The sequence below is a fragment of the Crotalus tigris genome, unplaced genomic scaffold (genome assembly GCF_016545835.1).
Source record: "Crotalus tigris isolate CLP2741 ecotype Arizona unplaced genomic scaffold, ASM1654583v1 scf7180000017549.6302385, whole genome shotgun sequence".
Taxonomy (NCBI): Eukaryota; Metazoa; Chordata; class Lepidosauria; order Squamata; family Viperidae; genus Crotalus; species Crotalus tigris.
Genome location: NW_024096467.1, coordinates 728,240 through 749,006, shown reverse-complemented (window position 1 = coordinate 749,006; position 20,767 = coordinate 728,240). Strand labels below are relative to the sequence as shown.

General features: G+C 38.2%; 1 protein-coding gene across 2 annotated transcripts in view; it reads right to left on the bottom strand.

Moving 5' to 3' along the window:
* HDAC10 (histone deacetylase 10) overlaps positions 1–20,767 on the bottom strand; it is a 29,951-nt gene extending 9,184 nt beyond the window's left edge. The window contains exons 1-15 of one of the 2 annotated variants that reach the window (XM_039338706.1): positions 20,693–20,767; positions 19,436–19,502; positions 15,444–15,578; positions 12,158–12,254; positions 11,274–11,371; positions 11,088–11,192; positions 10,943–11,011; positions 10,236–10,362; positions 9,575–9,640; positions 8,187–8,246; positions 7,995–8,084; positions 5,440–5,546; positions 3,230–3,297; positions 1,696–1,981; positions 667–754 (exon numbers count right to left, since the gene is read on the bottom strand). In XM_039338706.1, coding sequence (XP_039194640.1) covers positions 667–754; positions 1,696–1,981; positions 3,230–3,297; positions 5,440–5,546; positions 7,995–8,084; positions 8,187–8,246; positions 9,575–9,640; positions 10,236–10,362; positions 10,943–11,011; positions 11,088–11,192; positions 11,274–11,371; positions 12,158–12,254; positions 15,444–15,578; positions 19,436–19,502; positions 20,693–20,723 — 1,494 coding nt within the window. In that variant the 5' untranslated portion in view covers positions 20,724–20,767. The remainder of the gene's footprint in view (positions 1–666; positions 755–1,695; positions 1,982–3,229; positions 3,298–5,439; positions 5,547–7,994; positions 8,085–8,186; positions 8,247–9,574; positions 9,641–10,235; positions 10,363–10,942; positions 11,012–11,087; positions 11,193–11,273; positions 11,372–12,157; positions 12,255–15,443; positions 15,579–19,435; positions 19,503–20,692) is intronic. The other variant, XM_039338696.1, reaches the window with a different exon arrangement.

Sequence of the window (20,767 nt, the reverse complement as noted above, 5' to 3'; positions counted from 1 at the left end):
TCTAAGATGCTATGCTATCAGGAAAATGAGCAAAAAAGAAAGGTATCAAGTGTTTTTTTTATTTTTTTAAAAAAAGGAACTGGACTGATTTTTTGAGGAAAATTTAAGACCAGCTGACTGCAAAGAAAACACAATCTTTCCATTCCCACCACCAGCATCATATTGTCAAAATCTATCATTTCTCCCTCCCCCACCATCTAATTTCAACTGTGAATAACTAATCCTTCCAACTCCTAAAGCAGGGGTGTCAAACTGCTGGCCTGCTGGCCAGACGCGTCACCAGGAAACCGTGCCCACCCCATTGCCGGCAATGGAGAAAAAGCTCCAATACGTTGCAGAGTTTGACATGTCTGTCCTAGAGCATCCAATACAAGCTGATGAAGCTTCCAGGATAGGGAGCAAAATGTCTTGTTTTTCCTCAAAAAAATCAATGCAGTTGCTTTTTTTTCAAAATAAAAAACACTTTTGATTCTATGACCTGGACCTATCCTAGGTAGCTGAGAATTTTCATAGAGAAAAAAGAAAGGGCATAGCTTCAATTTAAGCACAACTTCCTTGTAGGGATGGCTGTGAGATTTTATAGTATGTTTAGTTCTCCTCAAAACCAACTAGAAGAAAATATGTCATATCAAATAAACTCAGTTTTGCCAAATGTTTAACATTTACCTCCTTTTTAATTATTTTGTTAAGGACAGCCAGCATGTTCAAGAGTGAGCTCAAGGCCTCTTCTTTCATATTTTTCACATCAAATGGACTGTGAAATACATATATTTGAATGATGGTTATACCCCGGAACATTTGCAACAATTGTACTGCTTGAACAATATACTGAGGTTTGAATTTATGACTTCTTAGTGGATATATAAAAGTCACCCAGATTATAAATAACTGTGTATTGTACACTAAAAATGATGGCCCTATTATTCAGGAGAAATCTTCTGTTAACTGCAACATTAATTAACCCATAGCAATTCCTTCTTGCAACATATAAAGAAGGACTTTGGAATTCTGGAGTAAACAGAGTATCACTGTGAGGTTTTTTTTATATATATGGGGGATTTTTAAAGGTTATAAGACGCCCGGAAGCAGCTCTGTGTGAGTTGGGCAGCTATATAATTTTGCAAAATAAACAAATAATCACAGGCCACTTCTACTTGAACTTCTACAGGTAGTCCTCGACTTACAACCAAAATTGAGGCCAAAATGTATGTTGCTAAGTGAAACATTTATTAAGGGAGTTTTGCTTCATTTTATGATCTTTCTTGCCACAGTTGTTAAGTGAATCACTGCAGTTGTTAAGTTAATAACGTTGTTAAGTGAATCTGGCTTCCCTATTGACTTTGCTTGTCAGAAAGAGCCAAAAGCTGATCACACAACCGCTGGACACTCTGACCGTCATAAATATGAACCACTTGCAAGCATCTGAATTTTGATCACATGACCATGGGGATGCTACAAATGTCACACGTGTGAAAAATGGTCATAAGTCACTTTTTTCAGTGCCATTGTAACTTTGAATGGTAACTCAATGAACTGTTGTAAGTTGGGGACTACCTGTATTTTACACAGACACACTTCTGCTACCAATTCTTTGAACTGAAGAGGCTGGACAGTGTTTTTCATTGAAAGCTGAATACTAAATATTGGTTGTACCATGATACACATTATTTTGAGCTGGTGACCGGTATAGCTAACCTGATAGTTGCTTTGAACTCTTTCACATCCAGTCCATTTGGAATGTGAACAGTTGGTGAGAGCAGATGTGTATCACTCTCATCAATAGCTGCTGCTGTTTTAATAGGAGGTTTCAAAGACAAAATGCTTTTCATATGCATCTCCAAAAACCTATCTGTTTTGATGACTTCATTGACGTCTCCCTTTCCGACTTCTTGAGAGCTTAGGAGTTCCACATTGGTCTGTGTAAGCTCAGCTTCCTCTGCTTGACAGGACCTAGTACTGAGATCTTGCACTGGAGTTACATCTGAGAACAACAACAGAACACAGCCTGTCTCTATACTGAAGATAAATTATGCTTGTTTTCCTCAAGCCTGCAGCCTCCAGATCTCAACTCTTCAAATTACAACTCTCAAAACTCTAGCCAAGTTGTGGAAAGTTGGGGTTTGGGTATTGCCACTTTTCAAATCTCTGAACAGATTTTTGAAAAAAAAAAGCATTTAGTTCAGAAATGGTTCATTTAGTTCAAAATCTGAACATTGTTTTTAGTAGAAAACAATAAAAAAGATAGTTTTCATATTTTTGTTGCCTAGTGTATAACATTTAACATTCCTCTTATTGTTGGAGCTATGCACTATGACCTACAAGTCAGATAAATGGGTTGTGCCTACTTTAAAAATGACTTGAAAAAAATGTATCAGAGTTGAGGGAGCACAGTACTTAATTAAAGCAGCTGTGATTTTCCCAACTGCTACAAGAAGGAAAAAGATGTAGTTCCATGAATGAATCGTCTTATTAAAGCAGTGTTTCTCATCCTGTGGGTCGGGACCCCATTTGGGGTTGAATGACCATTTCACAGGGGTCGCCAAACCACACTGTCCGCCATTTTTTCCCCTTTTCCCTAGCTGTCCTACTCCCTCTTATTGATGGCCACACCCACTTGGGGGTCACCACAACATGGGGAACTGTATTATGGGGTCACAGTATTAGAAAGGTTGAGAACCACTGTATTAAAGCATCATGTCCATATTGCAACTCATTGTGCTTATGCTCCCACATCCCAAAACACTTCTTTTAGTTGATATTTTTAAGTGCACACAGTCTTAAGTTCATATTCTTTTAAATTAATTCAACTTCGGTTATTTTAACCAAGTATATTGTCGTAATTATCCATGCTAAATTTGCCATTGACATCCTTTATATCTTCACTCTTTCATTTGACAATTCAAAAAGAAGAAAAAATACTGAGGACAAGTTGTTAATTTATATCGACTAAATTAACAATTTGAGAATAAGTTAATTAAGTCAATGTAATGCCAATTTATGTGACTTTATCACCTAGTGACATTAAATCTAGCCAAAGTTTCTAACTCTGCTTCTAAAATGGCATAGGAATTTGATAACCTACTTAGGATTTGCTTTGGAATATTTAAACTTGATAAAATTTCTGTGAATTATGAAAAGGATGGGCAGTAAACTAAATCCAGAAATATTTTAATACTTTTTCCATGATCTGCAGCAGTATATCAGAAAAAAAGGTAATTTCTGCCATTACCTTCGTATGTCAAACACTTCCAATATGGCTTATGTGCAGCTCTTACATTCTGAATTGATTCCCTTGCACTGAAAAAGATCAAACGGGATATACATTCTCTTTAAAAATATTTTTTAAATATATATATATTTTTTAATACTAAGAATCTGTGAATGTGTTATATGCCACAAAAAACTTGAGGCCAGGATATCTAAAATAAACTTGTATGAAATAAAATTATTAAAGCATAATAACCTAGGTATATCAATATTCAATATCCCATCTGGCAGTATATGGAATTTTTCTACCATTCTTTGTAATTCCCATGGTTTTCTGATATATAGACATTTTTAAAAAAAGAGCTCAAATCTACCTATATTGTTGAAAAAAATCTTTGTTTTCTATTAGCATTGGGGATTCTTTTGGATGTATAGACTGACATATTTGTAGGCAATTAAGCAAACCTACAGAGGCACTTGAAGTATTGGAATAGAAGAATGGTGATTCTACACCTTTGGTTTAATTCTTGCCCCATCTCCTGCCCAACTAGCAGTTCAAAAGCATGGAAATTAAACTATCAGGTAACAGCGGAAGGTAACAGTATTCTGTGTATAGCGATGCTAGCCACATGACCATGGAAAATGTCTTTGGACAACGCTGGCTCCTTCAGCCAAGAAGCAGAGATCAGCACTGCACCCTAGAGTCAGACTCAACTAGACAGGGAAACCTTTACTTTTTATAATTACCTATAACCTCCAAATAGTGAGGTGTAATCTACTGCACAATTAAATTCCTTGTGGGTCGATGCCTCCTGCACCAGTTTCAGAGGTCTCACCAAATACTGCCTACATTTTATGCTGTTTATCAAGAGACAGAGTGAAAGTCACTAGAAGTTCCCATAATACTTGGGTTTTATATAAGCTTCTGTCTTTGTCATCCAAAGTTTAAAGCATGCTGGTTGGGGTCTTGTAGAAAACGTAAGAGACTTTTACGAATTCCAGAAGGTTTAGCAGAGAGATTTATTGCGCAAGGTTCAGAAGCAGTAACAACAAGCAATTCTGAACAAAGAGGGTGGGTTCAAACTATAGTTATATACTTTCCATTTCTCAGGAACAAAGAACCATACATAAATCTACATTGTATTTCCTTCGGTTAGTTTCTCACAGACATACAATGAGGAGAGTTTTACTTCATACGATGTTTCTAAATGTCATGAGTATTTGGTCAGTCATAGATTGCTTACACAGCTTTATTCCAGTAACTATGCAGACACATCATTTTTCTTTTAGTGATTTTTCATTATCATCATTATTATTATTCCACTTTATTCTACTTTATTCTTCATTATTCTACTTCAGGGGAATTCTGAAAATTGAAGCCTACACATCATCAAGCTGCTAAGATTAAGAAACACTGGTCTAAGGATATGGGTATCATATGAAACCTTCAAATTAAAAAGATTATAACCTCTCCATGTCATAATTGTACACCATTGTTCTCTTATAATTAGGGAGAACAGATTAAGAATTTATTTCCTCACTGAGCCATGGCTTTATGATGGAACAGTGCAACATGGTATGTAGGCCTAACACCAAAAGAACAGGTACATACCAAATGTACATCCAATCTCTCCTCTGTAAAATCTTTACAGGTTTGTCTCCTACCAGTCAGAATATATAAAACTGTTAGAAGCTGCATTTAAATACAGGGCTTGCGTAGACCAGTATAGCTGACTCAGGAATTCTGGAAATTGCAGTCCATGAGACATAAAAGAGCCGAGGTTGCCTACCCCTGACCTAGGTCAAGGGTCTTCAAACTTGGCCCTTTCATGGCTTGTGGACTTCAACTCCCAGAATTCCTCAGCCAGGCACGCTGGCTGAGGAATTCTGCAAATTGAAGTCCACAAGCTATAAAAGGGCCAAGTTGAAGATCCCTGACCTAGGTACATGTTGGTGTTTGCAGTGTTGCCTGACTCAAAAGATCTAAATAGCTGAATCCTTTGTACAGACATGCCCAAAAGGAATAAAAAAAGTTCAGATAGTGGTTTCAATTGCATGACCACCATTTTGGCTTTTTTGCTAACCCCTGAATAGAAATAATAGTGTAAGACTGTCCCACCCACAGTCTTGTTTAGAACTGGCCTTTTGTCTCTATAATGACTTGTCAATACAGGTCTATCTTTCTGGTTATTACATGGTTATTATTACACGTGGACATAGTCATACATGTACCTTAAACATGGCATCATTTCACCAGACAAAGGAGGTAAAGGATCTCCAAACAAAGCTTTTAGAGTCATGCAGACTGATTCAGAGAGTGACCTTAAGTGATATCCACCCTGAATAAAAAAACAAATGGTTGTAAAATATAAAGGAGCATATGAAATTTCAAGCAAAGATTAAGCAAACAACAACATCCAGATGTTATATTATCAGAAAATAAAACAAGTGGTATACATAAGGCACCAGCGTATGCGGGTCTCCAAGCACCTGATGCAATCACCTATTGAAAATACTGATGGTCTTCACTTAAGGACCACATGTTCAGTGATAATTCAAATTAATGATGGCACTCAACAAATGATACTTACGACCAGTGTTCAATGTTCCAGTTGTCATAGAATCTATGTAGTCACATGTCTCAATCATCGAGGTCATGGTTGTCCCAAAGGTGCTTTTTCAAGAGGCAACTGGACTTTCTTGTTTTTCTTTGAAGACTTTCGCTTCTCATCCAGGAAGCTTCTTCAGTTGACTGGATGGTGGGGAATGGAAAGATTTATAAAATATAAATACTTCCATTCCCCACCATCCAGTCAGAGCTGAAGAAGCTTCTTGGATGAGAAGCAAAACATCTTCAAAGAAAAACAAGAAAGTCCAGTTGCCTCTTGAAAAAGCACCTTTGGGACATGCAGTCACATGGTCATGATTCAGGAAATTAGGGATCAGCTTGCAATTATGATGTTACAGCATCCTGCAGTTATATGATCACAATTTGCAATCTTCACTGCTGACTTTCTACAAACAAAGTCAATGGGGAAGCTGGCAGCAGGTTGCAAATGGCAACCACATAATATTGGGCTTAAGAATGGCACAGGATTTGTTTAACAATGGCAACCAGAAGTACCATAACTGCAATTGCTAAGCAATAAAGTCATGTAACAACTTGTTTTATGATTGCCATTGCTTATCGACAGAAATTCCAGTCCAGTTAATTCCAGTCCTGTCGCTGTATTTTTTTATATGTGCCTGTTTTTAATATCACTTTTTGAAGCTTTGAAGTTTAATTGTTAACAGCCTGGCTGAATGCTGATGTGCTTTACACTTCCTTGTTGGTTTACAAATGTGAACTTTCTTCATTATACTTTGGAATTTTAAAATACTTTCTCTCTCGCTGCAAGGAAGTCAGCAGTGTGACGGTTTTCCTCTTCATAGTGAAAGTGACTTGATTTGATTTATATCAGATATTGTATTTTACCAGTTTTTTAAAAGAACATTTTATTTTTTGGATATGTCCTTGGATTTTTTAATCTTAAAAAGATGGGAACTTTCCCCCCTTTTTTCTTTTTCATTTATTCTCTGCTGTGGGAATTCTTATTTCAGCTTCTTCTATGATTATTTTGCTATGGAACATTTACTTTCTTTGTCCTGAGAAAGAAATTTTGCACCCTGCTGTAAAAGCTTGACTGTAAGAGAGATCTGGACTATATTAAAATCAAAATAACAATAAATTAAGGATTTTGAATATTACCTATTACTACATGCAACATAAGACAACTGCCAAGAGACATTGCATTCCAATTTGTTGGAAAATTTACTGAACAACAAGTGTTATTGTGGAAATATTTTCAATAAAGACCTACATGTTTGAGGAGTGAGAAGCAATTGTTTGGAAAGGTCCCATTTATAATTTTAAAGAAAAGTAAATACTAATACTAATAATAATAAAGTTGGAAGAGACCTTGGAGTCATCTAGTCCAACCCCCTGCTCAGGCAAGAAACCCTATACCATTTCAGACAAATGGCTGTCCAGTCTCTTCTTAAAGACTTCCACTGTTGGAGCATTCATAGCTTCTGGAGGCAGGTTGTTCCACTGGTTAATCGTTCTAACTGTCAGGAAATTTCTCCTTAGTTCTAGGTTGGTCCTCTCTTTAGTTAGTTTCCATCTGTTGCTTCTTGTCTTGCCTTCAGGTGCTTTGGAGAACAGCTTGACTCCCTCTTCTTTGTGGCAACCCCTGAGATATTGGAACACTGCTATCATGTCCCCCCTTGTCCTTCTCTTCATTAAACTAGACATACTCAATTCCAGCAACTGTTCCTTATATGTTTTAGCCTCCAGTCCCCTAATCATCTTTGTTGCTCTTCTCCGTACTCTTTCTAGAGTCTCAACATCTTTTCTACATCATGGTGACCAAAACTGGATGCAGTATTTGTTTGCAGTGTCCTGGGTAAATCTCATTATTTCAAAACTTCACACATTTTTATGATCTCTGGAATGGCCTGTATGGCCTGCACCCAAAGTGAGGTCACATGATGGTGGGTGGGAGGGTGGGCATTGGAACTTCAATTTCAGGTTATAAGTACCCCTCAGGTAGGTCCATTGGAACTTCGAATGGTTGCTAAGTGATATATCATAAGTCAAGGACTACCTGTATTTATAGACCAGTGAGCATCTGAGATTTGTGTCAATATGTAAATATTCATAATCCTAGAAAAATTTGAACAGTAATTACCTCAAAAAGTTGACAGCATTTATTAAACTGAAAATCAAATTTTAATAAAATCCATACCTCTAAAACTGCACACAACTTTCCTTTAGCTAAATTCATTAGAAAATGAGTAAGATGGGAAAAGCATTCTGGAGTTGCTTTCATCTGCCCCTAAAAACAAAACGAAGAGAAACAAAGATATTTTTTAAAAAAAAAATTGCCTGTTTTGATGAAAAAAGAGAAAGGAGAAACAGTATCTAGAAAAGAGCTTACCTCAGGATCGCCTATTCCAGAATCATATCCAGCAGAAACCAAAACAAGTTCTGGATCAAACTACAGTTGGAAAAAAAATCAACACAGAGTTCATATTACAGAATAATGTGTACAGTATAAAGATGCTGTGAGTTGTAGTCCATCAAGACCTGGAAGGTCATAGGTTCTTCAATTCTCCAACAAGCCTTTCAGGGCATGTCCAGCCACCTACTTTCTTAAATTAATTCAAGATTTGATCTCTGATCTACTATTCCCTTTCCAACTTTTCATAAAATCTTTGAGCAGTGTTCCTCAACCTCAAGCTATTTTAAAACTTGCAGAATTCCCAGAATTCCCCAGACAGTTGAAATACGGTGACTAAAAGCAACCCACAAGGGTTCCCTGCATTGCTTTTTTGCTAGGAAGAACTTGCATGCCGATACTTCTTCCAGTTGACCAATGTAGGATATGGAGAACTAAAATTGTCTTTCAGACCTCACATTGTCATTCTTAATTCCTTGCTCATTTGTTTGTTTCCCAGTTCAGTCCCAATCCAGTCAGTTTAAGCTGCTAGGTTTTCCATTCATTTTAAAACCATGGATCTCAAACAGACAGGGAAGAATGAAAACCAAGGGCATTCTCATTACAGGTAATCCTCGAGTTACAACCATTCATTTAGTGACTGAAGTTACAGTGAAAATTTTTCACTATAATTTATGCCCCTATGAACATTGCAGCATCCCCATGGTCATGTGATCAAAATTTGGCATGTATTTACAACAGTTGCAGTATCCTGGGGTCATGTGATCACTGTTTGCAATGCTCCCAGCCTACCACTGACAAGCGAAGTCGATGGGGAAGCAGGATTCGCTTAACAATCATGTGATTCACTTAACAGCCCTTGCAAAACAGGTCATAAATTGAGGTGTAACTCACCGAACAACCTCCTTGCTTAAAGGTTGTGGTTGTAAGTCAAGGACTATCTGTAGCATCTCTGGAGCTATTGCTTTCACACCATTACAGAGATGTCAGAGAATTGGCTCACACAATTGTACAGTAACATTCAGGAGTTGTAAGATTTGTGAAGGGGCTCATAGTCTCTCTTTTTTTAAAAAAAAAATCCAAACAACTAGCAGCTCTCATTATGCAGGGATAATTGTAGCAAAACAACAAAACCGGGGAGCTCCCAACAGAAGCAAAAAATTCAGGAGTGTGGTACAGCTGCTGTCTTGGTTTTGGATCCTTCTTCCTGCAGATAATCTTAAGCATAATTTTTTAAAAAAGAAATTGTTGCTTTTAAATAGCTGAAGATTATTTCTGATAGTACACAAAAATATTTTAATATTGTACTCTACTTTTAAATAGCATTGGCAATTAGGAGGAAAAAAAGTCCAGAATTCAAAAGTTACCTCAAAAGCTATTGGAAGCAAAACATGAAGAAATGCAGCCAAATAATCTGAATTTCCCATTCCAACCTGCAAAGCCAAGCATAATATAAAATAGCAATTATTTTAAAACAGAAAACAAACAACCCCAAACTGCCATTATATATAGGCCTATTAGGCCACAAATATCTTAATGGACATCATCTCTGGAAAGCATTGTGCTTCTCCAACAAATTCTAAACTGTATTCAGCAAGCAGTTTTCTAAATCCCCAGGAAGGAAAATTACATGGACATTTTAAAATTTGTGCTAGGTTCCAGCTGACAACATAAAGTCTGCATTTTACTTTTTTTTGCCCCAAATGCAGCCCTCATTAATATTACCAAAATGATAAAACTTTGTTATTTTTCTTAAAAGTCCTTGCTACAAATAAAACTTATATAAGCAGTAGAATAGGAAGAGTTTTTGTTAAATTACAGTATTCCATCAGAAATCATGCTTCCTTGTGCATAATTCATCTGCTGTATATGAGAACACAAATCTATTCTAATTACAAAATGAGTTCTCAGCTGACACAAATATGTACGCAAGGTGTGTGTATGGAATTAAAAACAAAACTGCATCAAATGCATGATTGCTAGAGCTTAACATCTATTTGTATTATGGTGCTATTAAACAATATTTACCTGATTCCAAGGAACATTTATGGTGAATCCTCTTCCCTTCCCCTGACCAACCGCATCATAATTAGATTCACTGAGCCAAGGCCAAAATTTCTGGTGTTCGAACCGATGCCAGGAAAAATAAAGAATACTAACAAGAACAAAGTACTATTTAATGAAGTTGCTGCTGACACCAAACAAGCAAACAAGCAGCAGTGCTTATTCCAGGAGAGAACAGCTGAATTAAGCCTGAAATCTATGAATTTTCACTATCTAGTTTTCTGTAAACTGACCTAAATATGGGGTGTTCTCAAAGAGTTTAATTTTGTATAGCTATGGTTTTAAGATGCTGCTGAACTTAAGCTTCCCGCAAAAATGTGGGTGTTGGTATGAGTGCCAACCAATTTGTAAATGTATCTGACAATGACACATATACTTTTAATCAATTGTTTTCGTCTTTATTTATCTTTGTATTAGACCTCATCTATCACTTTAGTTCAACACTGAAGGGAGTTTTACAACCATGCTATAAAAACAGACAATAAAATATAGGTTATAGCAAAATTAATACCATTTGCCTAAAAACCAAAACAACAGTACATAATTGTGTAGTGCAAGCTATCAAAATGTCTTGAGACCTGCTGTTTGCTACTGAAGTTCATTGGTAATTCATTTCTAAAATGAAATGAAAATGTTGCTGCAACATTTCCAAGAACAAGTAATTGACAAACCTTGGGTCATCATCAAATGCGTATTGAATTCCTTGTCCATGATGCACATCCCAGTCAACAATGAGGATTCTGCATGAACCAACCACAACGCTCATTAAAAGGTAAGATCTTCAAGAATTTGTGATTTTAAATAGATATACTCCACCTTTGCAGGCCGTATTTTCTTTGAGCATATTTTGCTGCAATAGCAACATTATTGAAGATACAAAATCCATTGGCTGCACTTCTTTGACTATGATGACCTGGAGGCCTGCAAAGAAGCATGATTGAGTCAACTAACCATAAACTGTACCAAAGAACATTTACCTAGAGAATATTTCAATTTGGTTACCTTACTAGAGCCAAGCCATTACGGGTCTTTCCCGACATCACAGCATCTACCAGTTGCAGTGTTGCTCCCACAGCCAATTTGGCACAACGATATGTTGTCTGAAGAACAAAACAAGTTCATGATTCAAAGACTCTACTGTATTTTCCAAGAAGAATGAATGAAGGCTGGAGAGATGGGAACAGCTTGGCACTCTACAACATTGAATTTCCCCACTCATCCAGGCATTGGGTATTAGAACTGTAATCCAAAGAAGCACTCAACAGTCACCTCCTCCCACTTTATATTCCCAGCAGTAGGAGAACTAAGAAAACAGGAATTTGGGGAGGCGGAAGGATAGGTCTGGAGGAAGCTTAGAAGCCATAAGAAAACCTCCACCTGTCAGAAGGGGATAAGTTCCAAGGAAGGTAAGAGCTGTGAGCCTGTAGAAACATTTTAAAGTTAAGGGTGGCCATTGGAAACCCATTTTAAATTATTTAACAGGGCTAAATTTGATTCCTTCTTCCAACATTAATAAAATGACTGTGGTGTTCAGCATCTTGCTCTAGTTACGTAATTTTGGGTAGAGATTTTAAGAAATAGAGAAAAAAGAAAAGCATCTGTAAATCAGGAAAGGGTTTAGTGGTGGTAGCAAAAGCAATAGATCCTTTTCAGGCCTCCACAGGGAGACTAAAAAGTCAAAACAGCTGCAACCATGTGATCCTTGCAAGATCCAGCCCCTGCAAGATGTCCATGGATCCTTTAGAAATATTCATGAGTTAAGAACAATATGCTTTAATTTTGAAGAACAGCAGCCCCACAACACTGATGGACAGCAGGATTTGGAGAAAAAGGTTTATGATTAAGGAATATTATATCTAGGAAGAATTCTTGATTATGCTCCATACTGGATGAAAGTAAACAGCATCATATTCAGCAGAGACTTTTTGGAGCGCTTCTTTTTCCATTTTCTCAGTGCTCTTCACAATTTCCACATAATCCATACTGGAAAAGAAAAAGAAAAACACAGTCACCCATAGAGACAACATAGGATGTGAGCCAGTTTCAAATGCTGCTATCTCTATTACTCTGGTAATCAGGAATCTGGTTGGAGATAAACTGACAGGACAGCTATCTATGGAAAGCCAACTGAGATTTCAGACAAGATGCTGAACCAATATGTATATAAACTGGGCTGATTATTGATTTTGCCCCTAAGCCAAAACTATATTGGGACCATTTCTCTTATCAGGAACAGGCATGTAAAATGCAAATCCATTGGGATGGATTTTTTAAAGTTTAAAACACTAAGTCTAGGAGGCATTGAACTTAGTAATCCAAAAGAACATTTCTTACTGGTGCTTCATTTCTTACTATGGCTCAGTTCAGGGCAACAATAAATCTCCCAAGATTAAGAGACAGAGAATGAATGCCAGCCTTGAACCCATCCCCCTTTCTATTCTAACAAATATTCCCTTTTTCCAATTTTTTGTGGATTAATCTGAGTATGTAATTATATTTACATCAGTGCTAATGCTAAGAAACTATGGAAAGTGGAAAATCTGGGAGCAGTTAGAGATGGGAAGATGGCCTAGTGCCATAGCTAAGGGAAACAGGAAGAGATCCTAAAAGCCAAGAAAAAACTCATTGGAAGGCTAATTTAAATATTCAGAAATCAAGATATAGCTGAAGAACATAGAATAATAGGGTTGGAAGGGACCTTGGAAGTCTTCTAGTATCTAGTTCAACCCCTTGCCCACGGCAGGAGATCCTATACTATTCTGGACAAATAGTGTCCAGTCTCTTCTTGAAAATTCCAGTGATGGAGCACCCACAACCTCCAGAGGCAAGCTGTTCCACTGATTGTTTTCACTGTCAAGGAAATTTTGTCTTAATTCTAGGTTGGATTTCTCTTTAATGAATTTACACAGGTTACTTCTTGTCCTGACCTCAGGTACTTTGGAGAATAAATTGACTCCCTCTTTGACAGCCCTTCAAGTACTGGAATACTGCTAGCATATCATTGTTAGTCCAGACATATCTAGTTCCCTCAATTGTTCATCATATGGTTTAGCCTCTAGACCTCATATCATTTTGTTGGTCTATTCTGCACTCCTTCTAGGGTCTCAGCAGAATCCACTTCTGAATGGAAGTTATCTCTTTGCAGCTTGCCCAGCAAATGACCTTTTCTAGTTATCAGGATAATGAGCTCAGTGACCCATATGATGAATTCTTAGTCTTAGTACATAAGGTCCAACTCAACACAGATGCACATGGAATACCACAGCATACTAGGGTGGATTGAAACAATGATCAGTAAAAGATAAGTTCAAATAAAAATGCTAAGATTCTAGACCAGCGGTTCTCAACCTATGGGTCGCAACCCCATTTGGGGTTGATCGACCATTTCATGGGGGTCGCCAAGCAAGGCTGTCCGCCATTTTTTTCTCCTTTTCCGGCAGGTGCCTTACCTCCCTTGGGCTGGGCCAGCTGGTGGCCCAGCCGGTGGTTGGCCTGCTCCATCTCTGTCGTTTGCCAGCTACGCCTCGGCTGGTGCAGGGGGCGGCACCACGCATGCGCGGTGCTCCCAGGCAGGGAAAGTTCTCGACTTACAACCGGTTTAGTCCTCGACTTATGACTGGTTTAGTCCTCGACTTACGACCGGTTGGGGTCGCGGCATTAAAAAGGTTGAGAACCATTGTTCTAGACATAAACTTCCATGTTGAAGAATCAGTCAACAACAAATGGGCCCCTCCTCAAATTGTCTTCTAAATTGTAATGATCCACATCAAAAATGATGAAAAACAGTCAGTCAGAATCCAACAACTCCAGGTTATAAAACAAAACATAAAGAGAATATCTTTATGCATATGCTGGGAGAGGTTTATGAAGCATATAGAAATAGAGCGTAAATGTGTAAAGGTTTTACACTGTGGAGTGTAAAAGTTTCTTTATCTATAGGTTGGTATTTTGTTTGCTGCTTTTTGCCCAATTCTTCCCCTGCAATCTAATTCATGCTGGAATTTTTTTCTGGAATTAAAATACTATTAGCTTTTGGGAAACTATCTAGTTACTAATTAGATTAGTAATTCTCTGTTTACATCAATGGGGAAGTCATGTTTTCTCTAATTAGTTGAGCTGGGATCAAAAAATGTAATTGAAAGGACAAATGTATTCAAGTTTTGATTCAATAAACAGTATTTAAACTTTGATTCAATTGTGATATTGTCACTTTCTGTAGTAATTATGCACACTGGCAATGAAGATGCTGAGAGATAAAGAAATAAGTTATTTATGTTTTCCCTCTTTCAAGGAGTTTTTTCCAATGAGAAACTAAAGCTCCGGGGGAAATACTGCAAAACTCTCTTTGCAATGTTTTTACAGGCAACATTTGAGCCAATAGCCCATTTATCATTTTATCTCTTGGCCATCCAGTGAACTGCTAAATGGTCTTCAATGGTGTGGACTGGAAAAAATTCTCCTTAGTCTTTCTTTTTTGGGTAGGGGGATAGTTTACAGATAGTTGCAGACCTATTCCTACGTGTCCTTGGGCAGGGCAACTGGTGTCATACGTGTCATGATGCCATCCACAGAAATGGTACAACTTGTACAATGACATAAGTGCAGCTAGTCACTGACTTAGACCAGTCACTTCGCAATCATTTAAAGTGATGACCAACTTGAAAAAGGAGACTTACAATCTGAATTCAAAGTTTATGTGATCGAACTTTGGGTGCCTGGCAACATGGCTGCATTTACAGTTGTTTGCAGCATCTCAAGGTCACATGAGCAATTTTTCAAGGTTTTTGCCAAAACCCAGCACTTCTGCTTTTTGGCAAAACCACTCATATAGCGAACCATTGATTTGATTAAAGACTGCAGCAAAAAGGGCTGTAAATTGGGCAGGCTCCATTATGGTAGTATCTGAAGGACTACCTGTACATACATGATGTCACGGGCACTAAAAATTGTATCATTTAACATAGGCTATTTTCTTACCAGATTTGGGGTGGGACATTTGGGGTATTTCTCAGTGCAAATGACCATTTCTTTTCTAGGGGGTTTAGGACTTAACTTGAACTTTATGAAAACAAATTATGTCTGTTAAGTGTAAAAGAAACATGGCACTGAATTTTCCCCTCATAATTTCTCCAACACTGGCTGAGGTGGAGGGATGCTGCCCTAGGAGCGTACCTGTGGATCAGCATGATTTCACTCTCAGTTCCTTCTCTGGCAGAGACAGAAATGCATCTTTCAATCAGGTGATAGTGCTGAAGGCGGCCATAGCAGGAAGAAAGCCGTTCAGGGACCTCCACATCACAGTTTGGGCTAAAATTGAGAGCAAGATTTAAGTTCCCAATGAAATCATTACAAATCTATGTTACAGCTGAGAAAGATGATTTTTTTCATTACTAGAAAGAAAAAACTGGCGAAGGAAGGAATGTGTTCTTTACTACAGTATTGATAATGAAATACCTCAGATATTAACTAAAACCCTTTTAAAGTGGGGGTTTGAATGATGCAAAAGAGCCCCCATTAAGAGTTCTACCTTGGTTGTTAAGAGCAAGGAAATTAAATCTGTCGTGATACTCCTTCCTTAGACAGGGGATTGGACTAAACCACCTCCAAGGTCCCTTCTAACTCTGATTCTATAATAACAATGGACCAGCGTTTCTCAACCCTGTCAAGTTGAAGATGTGTGGACTTCAACTCCCAGAATTCCCCAGCCATGATATCAACACATCTTAAAGCCAAGGTTAAGAAACACCGCAAGGCAAGATCAAGACCAGATTTTCTTTTTGAAGCATGCATTAGTATCCACAGCAAGGCTTTATGTATCAACATCAAAGCCCCTCTCCTTTTGCACATGCAGCAACAATGCACAAGCATACAAAATAAAGGTTTCTGATCATGATGCTCCATTGACTAATATGGGCAGTATAGAAATTGAATAAATAAAAATAAACAGCAGTATTGTTCATTAGTATATTTCATGCATGTAATAAATCTGTACATGCATCATAGCACATTAGCATCATCTAGCCAGCCTGGCTGATCTCAAAAAAAAAAAAAAAGCTAAACAGGGAACAAGGTACCAGTACTTATTTGGGTGAGCAGAAAATTCCAAGTTGTAGGGAAGACAACATCATATCGTATAAGGATCAAATGTCCTTGTAACAACAGGATATCACACTAGGTGGCAGCACCTAATTGACCTTGAAGAAAGCTAAGCAGGGTCAGATCTGGTAGGAATTAAGAATTCCTTTGTTAATGTTGAGAAGCAAAAACCAGCATAAAATGAACAGGCTTATTTAGTAGGAGTGTGTACATCAACGACATGCATCATAAACAGAGTACAAGAAAACCTTATCAATAGTTACTGAACAAATACAATTTTATGATGGTGCAATAAAACATAAATCATGAAACTACACCAATCAGCAATAAAACAAAAGAACAGATTATAATCAATTAATAATGTTCCCATATTGCCCTTTGATCTAATCTTAAAGGCTGCAGCATAGAATCTTTATTAGCTAACAGAAGAATCGAGGAAGAGAGATCTGATTCACCGAGTCTTTTTATAAAAAGAATTTCAGTCTTTAGATCCTGGCATAAATAAAAAAATGTAAGAAAGCAGTGGTGGGATTCAGCCAATTTGTACCACTTTGGCAGAACTGGTAGCTAATTTTTTGTTGCCCAGGCCCATAATGGACTTCTGGAAGCAGCATCCACACAGAGAACTGGTTGTTCACATATTTGAATCCCACCACTGGTGAGAAAGTCTCCATTTCCTCAGAACCACAGGTATATTATTAAATCTTTCCTGGAACACAGCTGTGGGGAACACAGTGAAATGCACTAATAATCTGGAACTCTGGAATTGATAGCTAATTGATCAATGTGCCTAAAAAGTATTACTGGAGAAAAAAATCTCGGAATTGTCTAAGTTCTGTCCGACAGAATCAACCATTGTTCTTTGTCTAACAGCAGAAAAGGCATCATTGTGTCCCTTGCCCAGAAGAAACCTGAGTGGCAGGACCTCAGCTTAGGTAGTCTTCAACTTCCCCTAACCATGTTACTTCAGAAAGTGATATTTACAAGGCTAAGGAAAGAAATATGATCTAGTTTGTATTTAGACATCCACCAGGAAATCGTAAGCTAGACTGAGATGTCAAAAAAAGAACTCAGGAGAAGGCAGTGACAAGTTACTTCTGTATTCCTGCCAAGTAAAACCATGACTGGGTCCTTGTAGCCCAGTGTTTCTCAACCTTGACAATTTTAAGGCATGTGGACTTCAACTCCCAGAATTCCACAGCCAGCAATGCTGGCTGTGGAATTCTGGGAGTTGAAGTCCACATGCCTTAAAATTGTCAAGGTTGAGAAACACTGTAACGTAGCCCAAGTTAAGGAATTTTTTTTGTCAAGGACAGGCAGTCAATGCTTCTCAGGGCATCTTATTTAAATGCAGATGAAATAGGCTGAGTTCAAATCACCACAAAACTGGCATAAATTCTACTTGCTCCAATTATTTTGTCTCAAATGCTTTAAAAGAATGCGAAAGGTTCCATTCTTTTCTCTATGTTTATATAACTGCAGCAAATACATGAACGTTGGGAAAGTAGAAAGTCTGAGAAAAAAACAAAACAATTTCATATTAATTGGGTTAGGTATAAATTGAAGTACAGGGGGTCTCTGACAGGTTTTCAAGATTGTGTTAGTCTGTCAAAATCAGGAACCAGAAATTGCTAGGAATCTTGGAATGTATCTTAATGTGGTTAGAATATTATAACAGAATCTCCAATGTTTGCCAAAACTTTTTCAATTTATATATAACAGTATAAAGTTGGAATCCCCCTCCCCCCACTTCTTCTTGCACAGCGTGCTATGCCTTCCTTCCCTGGGCCTTGCTGCATTCACACACACACCTGCATCCGCTGCACCCTCTTCCCTCAACTCCTGCAACTCCAAGCCTTCCCCCACCCAGGCATTCCTGGTCTAAATTACAGTTGTAACTCAAGGACAACCTGTATCTGTAATTCCCTTTTATTGCAAAGTAGAGGTTTCTTAAATGAAACAACCCAAAAAAAAAAAGCTGTACTTACTCTTCCCATAGTAGCTTATGATTGATCATTTCATCATCATAAATCAAGGCTGTTCCAGCTGCCATCACTTTGTTTGAAAACACAATGCAAATGTATGTGGTTTATTAAAGAAACAAAACATGAATCAGGAAGGGAACCAGCAGAATCAAGACATCAATTGTTATTTTGCTTAGAACAGTCTGAAGTGATGCTACAGCTCACAAATTTAATAGAACAATCATCCTTCTGGTTTAGTTTAACATTAAACTTCAGCTTAGCACAATGTGAACAAGCCTGTTCAAGCTTCAGACATAGCACAACTTCTTCCAGTCTTCAAGACCATTCCAGAGGAGGAAACTAAAAGCATCTTCTTTCAAATCCAAACTACTCATAATTCTTAGTTTGACAAGGATAAACTGTTTCAACTATAGTTTACCAAAGTAAGACAAAATCAAACCACTGTTTCCAGCTCTCGTTTGTTTCGCTATAGTTCATTGGTTAAAACAACCATATTTCCCTATAACTGCATAAGTTTCTGAACTGGAACTAACTAAATAAAGTTGCTGAGTGCTAACTTCAGGATGTGTGAACTTCAACTCTCAGAATTCCTCAGCCAGCATGACCATCTTGAAACTGCCAAGCTGGAAAAACACTGAATTTGAGCATGTTCCTATCCAGCTGGAAGACATTTAGAAGTTATTCTCAAACTGGCTGGGGAATTCTGAGAGTTGAAGTCCACACATCTTAAAGTTGCTGAACCTGAGAAACACTGAGCTAAGAGAGAAAGGTTGGCCCAAAATGCAATCACCAAATGACTTCAGGGATCAGAGTCCAGAAACTGGGTCTAAACAATTAGAATTAACTACCTCTCTACATATTGACTGTCATATGGCAAAAAATAGGCAGAACTCATCCATGGACACCTGAAGCTACAGCAATCTGTGAGCATACTTTAATAAAGGAAGATCTTAATTTCAGATTCATTCATTTTCAAATTCTTTAGATTTGAATGAGCACAGAAGAACAATTTTCTCAGTCTCTTGAAATACCACCCAATGCTGCTCTTAACATCACTCTTAATCACACTCAGGACTCTCTTACCTAGGTGCAATCCAGAAGATCCTGCTGCAGAAAATAATTTCAGGATCAAAGCCCAGTGTTGAAGGATCTAGCAAGAGTAAGATAAAACTCTGAGCATGCTGTGGACTTCAACTCCCAGAATCCCCCCAGGCAGCATGACCATCTTCTTGAAGCTGCCAAATTTGAAAAAAAAAACACTGAATTTGAGAATGTTCCTATCCAGCTGTAAGACATTTAAATGCCATTCTCTAGCTCAGAGGTGGCGAACCTATGGCATGCGTGCCAGAGGCGGCACTCAGAGCCCTCTCTGTTGGCACGCGCACCACCGCCGCCAGTAGCAAGTCTATCAGGCTGCCGCCGCCGCCTGGAGCAGGAGCCCCGCCCAGCATAAAGGAGGCAAAGCGGCTGACTAGCAAGCTTGAATAGAGGTGGTAGAGCAAAAGTCACCAACCATTGTTGATTGGTGGACTGGAAGAAAAGGGAGGGGGAAGCATTTTACATGCATGCATGTACACGGGGGCCGCGAGCATACACGCACTGCAAATGGGGCAGAGTTAGTGCCTGCATGATACTCACAAGCCCTGCTCTGTTCTTGCATGGTGCAACACCCCGTGGCACAGCGGCAGCCATTTTTGCACCTTGCAGCACAATGGCCCAGTTTTGCACCCCCCCCCCATTTATGTGTGCCAGAGGTGGCACTCAGACATACCTCCTGCACCCCCACCTCTGAGGGCACCACAATGCTGATGTGGCCCTGGCACTTTGTGATAAATAAGTGGGTTTTGGGTTGCGGTTTGGGCACTTGGTCTCTAAAGGTTCGCCATCACTGGTCTAGCTGGCTGGGGAATTCTTTTAAGAGTTGTCAAAGAGTTGAAAAATACTGGCCTAAATAACACTAAAATGAAAAATGTTGCAAATTTTGTGTACTATCCTCAAAAAAAGTGTAAAATGTAACATTAAAGGGGGGGGGAGACCTATGTCTCCAATAAGATTAAGCAAAGAATGTGCAAAAGCAATTTTTTAAAAAATCTATTCCTCTGACCCTGTGCAAAAAGCAATTTCTCTCAATTCCCCAAGAAAGCAGAATCAGTCACTATACAAAACATCTGAAATTAGGCGATCGGAGTCAGCAAGTAAGATCTCAAAAGAATCTCTTCTTTGCAATAATATTATTCCAAATTTAATTTTAACCTACTAGAAGCCTCACTTCTATAGCAGCCAACCAGCCACATATTACAGGGAAAATGTCAAACGGTATTTAGATAAAAACTTTCCTACCCGAAATACAGCCTCTGCTAAACTCTACCATTCGGGGCAGGGAGGGGAAAATCAAAGTGCTTGGAGGAAGGAGAG